At 39.6% G+C, this 11,187-nt stretch overlaps 1 protein-coding gene across 1 annotated transcript in view; it reads right to left on the bottom strand.

Annotated features, from left to right (window-relative positions):
• The window catches only part of Aff4 (AF4/FMR2 family, member 4), a 67,267-nt gene that overhangs the window by 10,703 nt on the left and 45,377 nt on the right, over positions 1–11,187 (bottom strand). Inside the window, exons 10-17 of the mRNA XM_013030898.1 lie at positions 10,745–10,903; positions 9,144–9,384; positions 5,863–5,957; positions 5,243–5,306; positions 5,001–5,137; positions 4,688–4,759; positions 2,120–2,213; positions 1,275–1,318 (exon numbers count right to left, since the gene is read on the bottom strand). Of these exons, the coding sequence (XP_012886352.1) occupies positions 1,275–1,318; positions 2,120–2,213; positions 4,688–4,759; positions 5,001–5,137; positions 5,243–5,306; positions 5,863–5,957; positions 9,144–9,384; positions 10,745–10,903 (906 nt within the window). The remainder of the gene's footprint in view (positions 1–1,274; positions 1,319–2,119; positions 2,214–4,687; positions 4,760–5,000; positions 5,138–5,242; positions 5,307–5,862; positions 5,958–9,143; positions 9,385–10,744; positions 10,904–11,187) is intronic.

The raw sequence follows: 11,187 nt of genomic DNA, 5'->3' as shown, positions 1-11,187 counted from the left end.
GAGGCCCTGGGTTTGATTCCTCAGCACCACATAAGCAGAAAAAGCTGGAAGTGGTGCTGTAGCTCAAGTGGTAGAGTGCTCACCTTGAGCTGAAGAGCTGAGGGACAGTGCCCAGGCCCAGAGTTCTAGCCCATGACCAACAAAAAAAAAAAAGAAAAGAAAGAAAGAAAACAAGGCTATTGAAATTTTTCATGTTCTTTTTAGTACTACTCAATATTGGGAGAATGAACAAGATTTCAATAATAAACAGGAGAAAATTGTGTATAAAAAACTGTATTTAGAAACACTTTTAGCATTATAAATTTGGTTAAGAAAACCACAAGTATAGGGGCTGGGAATGTGGCTTAGTTGTAGAGTGCCTCCCTAGCATTCATGAAGCCCTGGGTTCGATTTCTCAGTATCACATAAACAGAACAAGCTGCAAGTGGTGCTGTGGCTTAAGTTGGTAGAGTGCTAGCCTTGAGCCAAAGAAGCTCAGGGACAGTGCCCAGCTCTGAGTTCAAGCCCCAGAACCGGCAAAAAAAAAAAAAAAAAGAAAGAAAGAAAAGGAAAGGAAAAAGAAAAAGCACTTGCCTACCACATATAGGCCCTGGGTTCAATCACCAGCAGTGGGAGAAAAAAAAAAAGAATTGGACAGCAGTATGCCAGTGCCTAAAGCCTGTTATCTTTTTTTTTTTTGTCAGGTGTCGGGCTTGAACTCTGGGCCTCAGCTCTTCAGTCAAGGCTAGTGCTCTACCACTTGAGCCACAGCACCACTTCTGGTTTTCTGGTGGTTTATTGGAGATAAGAGTCTCATGGACTTTTGTGCCCAGGCTGGCTTTGAACAATGATGCTCAGATCTCAGCCTCCTAAATCGCTAGGATCACAGGCATAAGCCACTGGCTCCTGGCTCTTTTTGTTCTTTGTTTTTTTTTAGGGTTTTTTTTTTTTTTTTTTCGGTTGTGGGCCTGAATTCTGGGCCTGGGCACTGTCCATCAGCTCTTCAGCTCAAGGTTAGCCCTCTACCACTTAAGCCACAGCGCCACTTCTGGCTTTTTCGCTTATGTGGTACTGAGGAATCGAACCCAGGGCCTCATGCATGCAAGGCAAGCACTCTACCACTGAGCCATCTTCCCAGCCCTCCTGGCTCTTTTTTATTTTTTTCTTTAAAGCCACATTCCCAATTTCTTACAAATTCATTAGTTTGTAAGAAAGTAACCATTTTTCCCTTACCCATTTTAATATTATACATAAACCTATCAAAAATAGTATTTTATAGAAAAATTTTTACCTACCTTCCCAAACCAGGTGATGGTGCTTGAGAATTATTATAAGAATTCTGTAGGAAAAAAAATGTACTTAAATATTTAAAAGAAAACAATCACTACTTACAAAGTATGAAATATATTAAACAATTTGGACTAGATCTTGATTTTATGCTTTATAAATTTAAGAACCAAAATGCATGTGTGTATGTGTGTGTATGTAAATGCACAAAAGTTATTAGGTGAGTGCAGGTATGCTCTAGAAGACTTCACAGAAGACACAAGGAAGCAATGAGTAACACTGAGTCATTGATAAAGGGGAGAGGACAGGAATGACTCATACTATGTATAAAATGACAGAAGAGAAGAGTATATATGACCCATATAGGCTGACTAAGACAGAGGTGTAACAAGAAATAAAAGTCCCTTGTAAGCCAGGAATAAGCATTGTGGACCTGATCCTATAGACAGATTGAGTTACTGAGAGGTGTTAAGTCATAAGTGGAGCAAGATTTTAGGAAACAAGTATAGAGTGAGAGGAAATAATGGCTCTATGGTACAGAACTTGCCTAGTATAGGGGTCAAGGAGGAGAAAAGAAAGAAGGCAGAGGAAGAAGAGGACGATAGAAGAGGAGGAGAATCTGGAGGTCAAAAGATATAAATATGGCAGCTTCGTATAGCTAAATATGTGCTACAATCAGGTATATATGTATTTAAAAACTTTACCAAGAAACTTCAAATCTATTTGAGGGTTCTCAAATAACAGTTCCTCTCCTGCTGCGTTTTACCTAAATGACAGCATGTCTATGGTAGGGATGGGATGCTATTATAAATTTTGTTTCTTAAGAAATGGAGCCCTTCTTTTCCATACTTACTTTTAGGTGCTCTGTCAGTGTTTTTGAGTACTTGAGAGCATTTTCCTTCTTCAGTTTGAATAATCTTAGGTACAGCAAAGACTGGCATCTCAGGCTAGCCAACAGAAAAGGAGAGTTGTATTTACCAGGAAGCAGATTAACCTATCTGCACTGAAAGGCTAGTATTATTGCAAGATAGTACAGGACTAGCTCAAGGGAGTGATCAGCAATACTAACCCTTAGGCAAACTCAAAGGTCTGTATGCACAGTAGGAAGGGAAGGTGTCAATGAAACCTGGGACTAGCTTCACAGTGCATGATGATATTCAAAAACCAAAACTTTATCCCAAGGGCACCAACATGTCATAGTAACATATTTATTTAAAAATTGCTAAGTAAGCGGGGTGCCAGTGGCTCACACCTGTAATCACAGCTATTCAGAAGGCTGAGATTTGAGGTCTGCAGCCAGCCCAGGCAGAAAAGTGAGACACTTATCTCCAATGAATTATTCAACCAGAAGTAGCATTGTGGCTCACGTGGTGGAGCACTAGCCTTGAGCAAAAGAGCTCAGGGCCCTGAGTTCAAGCCCCAAAACTGACCAAAAAAAATTGCTAATAAGCTGGACAATGTTAGCTCAAGCTTATAATCCTAGCTACTTAGGAGACTGAGATCTAAGGATTGTGGTTCAAAGCCAGTCTGAGAAAGTCTGTGAGACTCTTATTTCCAATAAACTACTAAGAAAATGCCAGAAGTAGTGCTGTGGCTCAAGTGGTAGAGCAATAGCCTTGAGCAAAAGAAGCTCAGGGACAGGGCCCAGGTCCTGAGTTTAAGCCCCAGGACTGGCAAAAAAAAAAATTAAATTAAAAGATAAAATTAGGAAACTAAGCCTCGAGCTGGTGGCTCATGCCTGTAATCCTAGCTACTTTCGAGGCTGAGATCTGAGTATCGTGGTTCAAAGCCAGCCAGGGCAAGAAAGTCCATGAGACTCTTATCTCCAATAAACCACCAGAAAACCAGAAGTGGCGCTGTGGCTCAAGTGGTAGAGCACTTGCCCTGAGTTGAAGAGCTGAGGGACAGCACCCAGGCCCAGAGTTCAAGCCCATGACTGACAAAAAAAAAAAAAAGGAAAATAAACTATGAAGATTACAACTTGAACGGAATCTGACCTATATAAAATAGGCTCTACATCATTACCACACCACCACCACCATCAGCAACAGCAGCAACGTCCCTGCCTGCTTAACCAGTATTGACCACTTCTCCCTGATACTCTTTTTTAAGCTCCTTGAAAGTTTCTTATTCCTTCTACTATTTAGCGCGCGCCCGCGTGTGTGTGTCCTTCTACTTAAAATAAGTAAGTTTCCCTATCCTTTATTCCTTGACCTACATCTTTATTCCTGGCTTTTGCCTAGGCTGGCTCTGAATCTCAATCTTCAGATCTCAGCCTCATGAGTAGCTAGGATTACAGTCTTGATTACAGGCTCTCTCTACTTGTAATATCCTTACATACACTTTTCTTTCAAAGTACTGAATTCATATTGTTGTACAATTTTTTTTCCTTTCATACTGGGACTTTAACTCAGGGTCTGGGCACTATCCTTTAGCTTTTTTTTTTTTTTTTTTTTGTCGGTCATGGGGATTGAACTCTGGGCCTGGGCACTGTCCCTCAGCTCTTCAGCTCAAGGCTAGCGTGCTACCACTTAAGCCACAGTGCTACTTCTGGTTTTCTGGTGATTTATTGGAGATAAGAGTCTCATAGACTTTCCTGCTGGGCTCCCTTAAACTGATATCCTCAGATCTCAGCCTCCTAAGTAGCTAGGATTACAGGTGAGAGCCACTGGTACCCAGCTCCTGTATTTTTTGTTTAAGGCTGGAGGCTCTACCACTTGAACCACAGATTCACCTCCAAGTTGTACAATTTTTGATGAATTTCTGTCCCCCAACACTAGATTATCAACTTCATAATGAATAGATCCATAGCAGATTTATTCATAGCTGAATTCTCAGTGTTAAACACAATGCCAGGTAAAGAACTAGTAAACTGATGATACTTCCCTACAACAAAGCAAATAAATTATATTCCTTACTGTCCTAAGGAAAAGGATATATGTGACTGGAGAGCTATAAAAAGAGCCAAAAGGGGCTGGGAAGGTGGCTCAGTGGTAGAGCATTTGCCTTGCATGCCGGAGGCCCTGGGTTTGATTCCTCAGCACCACATAAGCAAAAAGAAAAAGCCTGAAGTGGCGCTGTGGCTCAAGTGGTAGAGCGCTAGCCTTGAGCTGAAGAGCTGAGGGACAGCGCCCAGGCCCAGAGTTCAGGTCCCACGACTGGACCCAAAAAAGAGCCAAAAATAGGTGGCTAATTAACTCAATGTTAGTGCCCAGTATCAGTCACATGTGACCAAGAAGGCAAGGGATCAGACACTGACAACTACTAAAATCTTGCAGTAGGCATTTGGAGTTATTTCCTGCTTCACCCTTAAGAACATGTTTGTGAAAAGTCATTATCTCTAACATTCTCAAGATCATAGAGCATAATTTATCAAGGAACTGCCCATTATCTAGCAAAGGCTATAATACTCATCACTTACCAAAGCACTGTGAGTCTTTTATCTGCAGCTGTAGCATCAGGAGCCAAATAATTCTTTAACTTCATAGTGTATCTGTGAATTAAGAGAACAAATGACAGGTAGATTAGAGTATTTCACCTTAATCTTACAGCTTCTTTTGTCCTCAAAGCTTTAGAATCAAACCTAAATAAAACCAAAAACCTGTCCAAGGAAAATGAAAAACAAAACATTAGCAATCTCCTTTGGTTTACTGTATCTGGTTTTATCAGCTTCCTCCAAGATGGACCAGAGAAATTATGGTATTGTCAATGATGTGGCAAATTTTCCCACTTACTTGATGAGCTCCACTGTGTCTGAATACATAGGGAATGGAGATTTCGATTCCTGAGCGTTCTTCTCTAAGGCATTCCCACATTCAATGAAAGATACCACAGCATCCAGATAGTATACTGCTTTCTCAAACCTATCAGACTAAAGAAGGGAGAATGAAAGTACTGAATAATAATCTAATATAAAATTACAAAGGGATATTTAAACTAATTTGATTAAATACACAAATGTAAGGAGATTACATACCAATGCATCTGCATTGTGCTTTAGCTTTTTTGCTTCTTGTAAATAATGGTCTGCTGAATAATTTCTGCAATGTAAATTTTCACTATAAATATAATGGCAAATTATTTTCATAAGATAATTCCGGTTCATTTTAGTCTCCCCTAGTTCTCACATTCTCAAAACAAGCTATTATCAAACATTTCAATTCTTTTCTGACAAATGTTTATGTTGGATTAAGAACACTGAATTGTCTTGGCCAACTCATGGCCTTCACAGAATCAGCTCCCTGGTGTTAAAGACTAATGTAAGTTGTTTTAAAGATTTCAAGTAAGAAATACATAACTTTTTATCAGATGCAAAAGAACCCCAACATTGCTCTACTTTATTACACCTACTACAAACAGTAATATTAGCAGCAATAACAGTTTCTCAGAAGGACAACCATTAGCATCCTCCAGCGAAGATAGCAAGCTCAGTTAAAGGAATAAACAGTTGGATGAGTGGTTGTTTTAAAATTAAAATCTGAATATGCTATATATTATACACAAATATGAATCCCCTTAGTTAGTGACAGAAATTAAAATGAGTTTTTTTAAGGACTGATTGCTAAATGGCACACAGAAGCATCATATTCATCTTACCTGTCATCAAAGACAAGCTTTGTTCTCCGAGGCTTAGAAGCCTCAGGAGTTGGTGTAGTTGTAGGGCAGTTAGAGGAGCTATTTGGAGCCTTTTCCTGATAATTAAAATAAAAATAATAAGTAAATAAGGTATTTCTTCAGTCACTGTAAAAATGAAAACAAAGCTTCTCTGCTCTGAGTAATTAATCTATGATAAAACTTTAGTAGAATAAGTCAATTTTATGTAAACAAAATACTAAATTTCCTTATTTACTGAGGACTTACTTCATGGCAGGCACTTGGACTATGCATTTGTTAAAATGTGGAGAAATGGGTGCTGGTAGCTCATGCCTGTAATCCCAACTACTCAGGAGGCTGAGATACTGAGCACTGTGGTTTGAAATCCCTGAGATTCTTTTTTTTTTTTTTTGGGTCCGGTCGTGGGGCTTGAACTCTGGGCCTGGGCGCTGTCCCTCAGCTCTTCAGCTCAAGGCTAGCACTCTACCACTTGAGCCACAGTGCCCACTTCCAGCTTTTTAATTTTTGCTTATGTGGTACTGAGGAATCGAACCCAGGGCCTTGAGCATGCAAGGCAAACGCTCTACCACTGAGCCACCTTCCCAGCCCAATCCTTGAGATTCTTATCACCAATTAACCACCAAAAGATCAAAGGTGGAGCCTTGGTTCAAATGGTAGAGCATTAGCCTTGAGCAAAAAGCACAGGGACAGTGCTCCAACCTTGAGTACAAGCTCCAGGACTAGCACAAAAAATAAACAAAACATAAAACATAAACCTAGTATCAACACGGTAGTACTACTTCAAAGCCAGCCTGGGCAGGAAAGTCTATGAGACTCTTATCTCCAAAACTGGAAGTGGGGCTGTGGCTCAAGTGGTTGAGGGCTAGTCGTGAGTTGAAGAACTCAGGGATAGCCCCCAGGCCCAGAGTTCAAGCCTCACGACTGACCAAAAACAAAAAACAAACAAAAACAGAACTATCTCTGGATAGGGAGTACTCTTCTGGGACCCAAGGGCCAAACTCCCTACAGCACTATTGCTCTTGGGACTCAGGGGAGCACCATGTGTGCTCAGAGACAAAGACAAATCATTCTAGTTCCAAGACTTTGCGTCACGCCTCAGGGGGAACACTAGTTTTCAGCTTCTTCCTTGTTTTCTAAGACAATGCCCAAGTCTTTGATGTGGGAATTTTTATGCAGTATAGCCATGAATTTCGGTTGCTTGAGCTAACCCAATCTGTGGTGGTTTGTTGTGGCAGCACTGGGAAATGAATACTAAAATGAGTTATAAACACAATTACTAAAAATGCTGAGTTTCAAATTTCATCAGCAAAGCTCTGAAGCTTTGTTCTTTCCATACTCATTGCTGCCTGCTTCTTTTTGTTTATATCAGTAGAGGTGCTTATATTCAGGGTCTAGCACTGTTCCTCAGACTTTTCATTCACAGCTGGTACTCTACCACTTTGGCCACACCTCTAGTAATAGCTTTTTTTTTTGGTTAGTAGTGGGGCTTGAACTTAGAGCCGGGGCATTGTCCCTGAGCTTTTTTATTCAAGACTAGCACTCTACCTACCACTTTGAGTCAAGAGCCACTTCCAGTTTTCTGGTGGTTAATTGGAGATAAGAGTCTCATGGACTTTCCCCCTGGATGGCTTTGAACTGCGATGCTCACATCTCAGCTACCTGAGTAGCTAGGATTACAGGTGTGAGCCACTAGTGCCTTGCTAGTTCACTGAAGAGTCTTGTGGATTTGTCTGCCTTGACTAGCTTCGAATGTTGATTCTCACATTTTAGCCTCTTGAATAGCTATGGTTATATGCATGAATTAAATGAGCATTTATTACCTGTTATGGTGTGACGAATGGTACATGCAAATGATCTGATACTGGGTGAAGTAAATAAACTGCTAGGTACAAGACAGCTAACCCTTCAAGCTCCTATTAACTTCAGACTTTGTTTAAACTCTACTTCCTTCTGGAAAAATTCATATTAAGATGCACATATGCCTTTTAAGGTTTCCTACGGGTTCTGTTTATTTCTATCATGATTCTTATCAAAATTTTGAATTGTTTAGATAGAAACTGATATTTTAGATTCCAAAGACTGTAAGACAATTTTCATTTTGTTATTTTTGTCATTTTAAACTTCAAATTCCAATACCACTGACAGAGGGGGGAAAATGCAGACTGCTTCTTTTTACAAGCAAGCAAGAGATCTCATATCCTGCAGCTAAAGGATGGGAAATGGACAGCCCATATGCAAGCAGGTGGAGAGCTACAGCAGTGAAGGAGGCCAACAGATAGCAGGTAAACTCTCCAGACTAATACAGAGCTGGGTGTTCAGTTGGACAGAAAACCTGCACAGTTCAATTTCAGAAGTTCAATTTCAATGACCTCAACTTAAGAATTTTTGTTACACAGTAAATACACTGCAGTCTAATCTTTCAACTCAAACTTTTGCTTACTTAAACCCTAGGTAATAATCCAGTGGATTATAAAATTAATATTTTAGGTATTTTCTTAATTTTCTCTGATTTTAGTAAGCTTCTGATCAGAACACTTGAAAAGTAAACAAACAACCTGGTAAACAGAGTGAAGACCTTTTACAGCACAGCCTTGAAAAAGCTTCTTGGATCCAAGCGAATAACATTTAAATACATTATGAATATGTTAATAATAATGAAGATTATTTCGGTGACAACTCAGCTATTTTTTCTTTTCTTTTTTTTTTTTGCTTCTGTGGTGCTGAGGAATCGAACCCAGGGCCTCAGGCATGCAAGGCAAGCGCTCTACCACTGAGCCACCTTCCCAGCCCTCAGCTATTTTTTCTATTTCATAAACCAAAGCCAAATGATTGTCTTGTCACTTTATGTGGTATATTAACTAGAAAGTCTAATGCCAAGAAACCCAAATTGTATTTCAAACCAGTCTAGAATGCAAATTTTAGCACTGCCATCTTTTTGTGCTTATTTAAAAAACATCTATGAACAATTCTAATAAGCATGTGGCCAAACTGGTCTATCGCTTCCATCATCTGAAATCACTGAAGTCTATCATCAATATCCCAGAGTAAAATGCCCAAAGACTACTGATTTAATGGGAAGTTTTCAAAAATTTCAAAGCATATATATTGTCACCCTGAGGAGATAGCAAGGCAATGAGTGTGATTTTCAGGGTTGGAAGTGTGGTTCAGGTAGTGGAGAGCCAGCCAGTGAATAAAGCATCAGAGTCCCATTCTCAGAATAAAAACAAAGATCATTTTCAGAAGCTTAGTCCTCAACACCATACCTTAGCTTCCTTAGAACTACTGGAAGTCTTCCCTTCAGTCTTTTTCTGTTTTGATGCGGAGGAATTGCTTTTGCTGCTGCTACTATTTTCCTTGTTGCTATTACTGCTTGACTTTAAGGAAGAAGACTGGCTAATAGTCCTCTTCCGAGAGCTATGCTCCGTTTTTGACTCTTTTGAAGGAATAGGCCCAGCAGGTGAAGGTAACAAGTCCTTTTCTTTTGCAGCACTCTGCTTAGATGATCTGCCAAACAAAGCAAACAAAATCATTTTCTGGGGTGCAGGGGTGATATATTTTTCCATTTTTCTTTGCCTGCTTTCAAGACAAATTTAGCCCCAACCCCCATCTGATTACTAAGATATGTTGTTACAACGTATGAGACTGTAAATTCTATGAGATGAGCTTCTTTGTCTTTTTTCCTCTCCCTATTCCCTTAATCTTTGTCTTTATTCAATAGTATATACAGTGCCTAAAACATGACTTAGCAAATAGTAAGTACTTAATAAATGATAGGTGGATGATGAATGAGTAAATAGGTATTTTGGAAAAATATTAATGCTCTAAGTTAGCAACTGGTCTTTTCAAATTTTATAAAGCTTGCCATCTACATCTACCCGGAAAGTAACTTTTTTTTTTTCTTTAACTTTTACATCAATTTTATTCTCTGAGTGAAGCTGTATGAGTTAAAGAATCCCCACATTGCCGGGTGCTGGTGGCTCACACCTGTAATCCTAGCTACTCAGGAGGCTGAGATCTGAGGACTGTGATTCAAAGCCAGCCCTGGGAAGGAAAGTCCGTGAAACTCCAATAAACCACCAGAAAACCAGAAGTGGCACTGTGGCTTCAGTGATAAGAGCGCTCGCCTTGAGCTGAAGAGCTGAGGGACAGCGCCCAGGTCGAGTTCAAGCCCTACAACTGCCAAAAAAAAAAGAAAAAGAAAAAAGAATCCCCACATTACCAACTATTGTAGTAATCATATTCCTTCTTTTTTCTTCTTTTTCTCATCTTGGGGCTTGAACTCTGAGCCTGGGTGCTGTCCCCGTGCTCTTCAGTTCAAGGTGAGTGCTCTACCACTTGAGCCACAGCGCCATTTTGTTTTCTAGTGGTTCGCTGGAGATCAGTCTCACAGACTTTCCTGCCTGGTCTGCCTCTGAAATGCTATTCTCAGATCTCAGCCTCCTGAGTAGCTAGGAAGACAGGTGTGAGCCACTGGCGCCTGGCTAATATTCCTTTTTACATGTACAACATTTCATACTCAACAATGAGTTCTGAGTTGCAAAAGAGGATTTACTGTTTGCACTTGTCTTAAGTCTTTGTTACAAATTAAACAAAGACATACACACCAGTGATACAAAAGTAACAACTCTTTTACTCCATACTCACCCTTACTCCATGAAAAACAAAGTGAGAAAAAGCAGCTGAATGTTAAATGCTTTCAATCCCTATAAATTAAAATAAAAAACTCCCACTGTTTAGTATATGTATGTTGTGAATATATATCAAAATCGATTACTAATAAAAGGAACACTATAAAATGTCCTTAAAAAGTACCCAGTGATCCACAAAGGTTAAAACTGACATGGAAAATGTTTGGGGGACATACTCTCTGCTGCTGGGCGTCTTGTGGCTGGATGAATTCTTGTCTTCTGTTTTGGGTTTTTTGCTCTCATTGGCTCGGCTATCATCTTCATTCTGGACAAAAAACCGAAAACAGCAGATACTATGTCTGATTTTTTTTTCCCCATCTAACCAGCTTTTACCACTAGAAATCCCCAAACAGTTGATCCCTGATAAAATCTCATATAGAAGGTGAGAAGTGGACAATTTAAATAATGTATAATAAATAAGGTCTTAAGTCTGAGAAAGGTTGATTATTTTAAATACACAGAACCCAAATGCTGAAACAGATTTCCTATGGTGTTGCACAATATCTTCTGTACATAATGGTTTTGGAAGAGGAGGTATCCACAAATTACAAACAAGATTTAATCCATATACGGTAAACTCCACTCTTGAAAGGTACAAAAATTCTTTTTTTTTTTTTTT

The sequence above is a fragment of the Dipodomys ordii genome, unplaced genomic scaffold (assembly GCF_000151885.1).
Source record: "Dipodomys ordii isolate 6190 unplaced genomic scaffold, Dord_2.0 Scaffold135, whole genome shotgun sequence".
NCBI classification, from domain to species: Eukaryota; Metazoa; Chordata; class Mammalia; order Rodentia; family Heteromyidae; genus Dipodomys; species Dipodomys ordii.
Note: the sequence above shows the minus strand (reverse complement) of the source record. Positions and strands in the feature narration are given on the sequence as shown.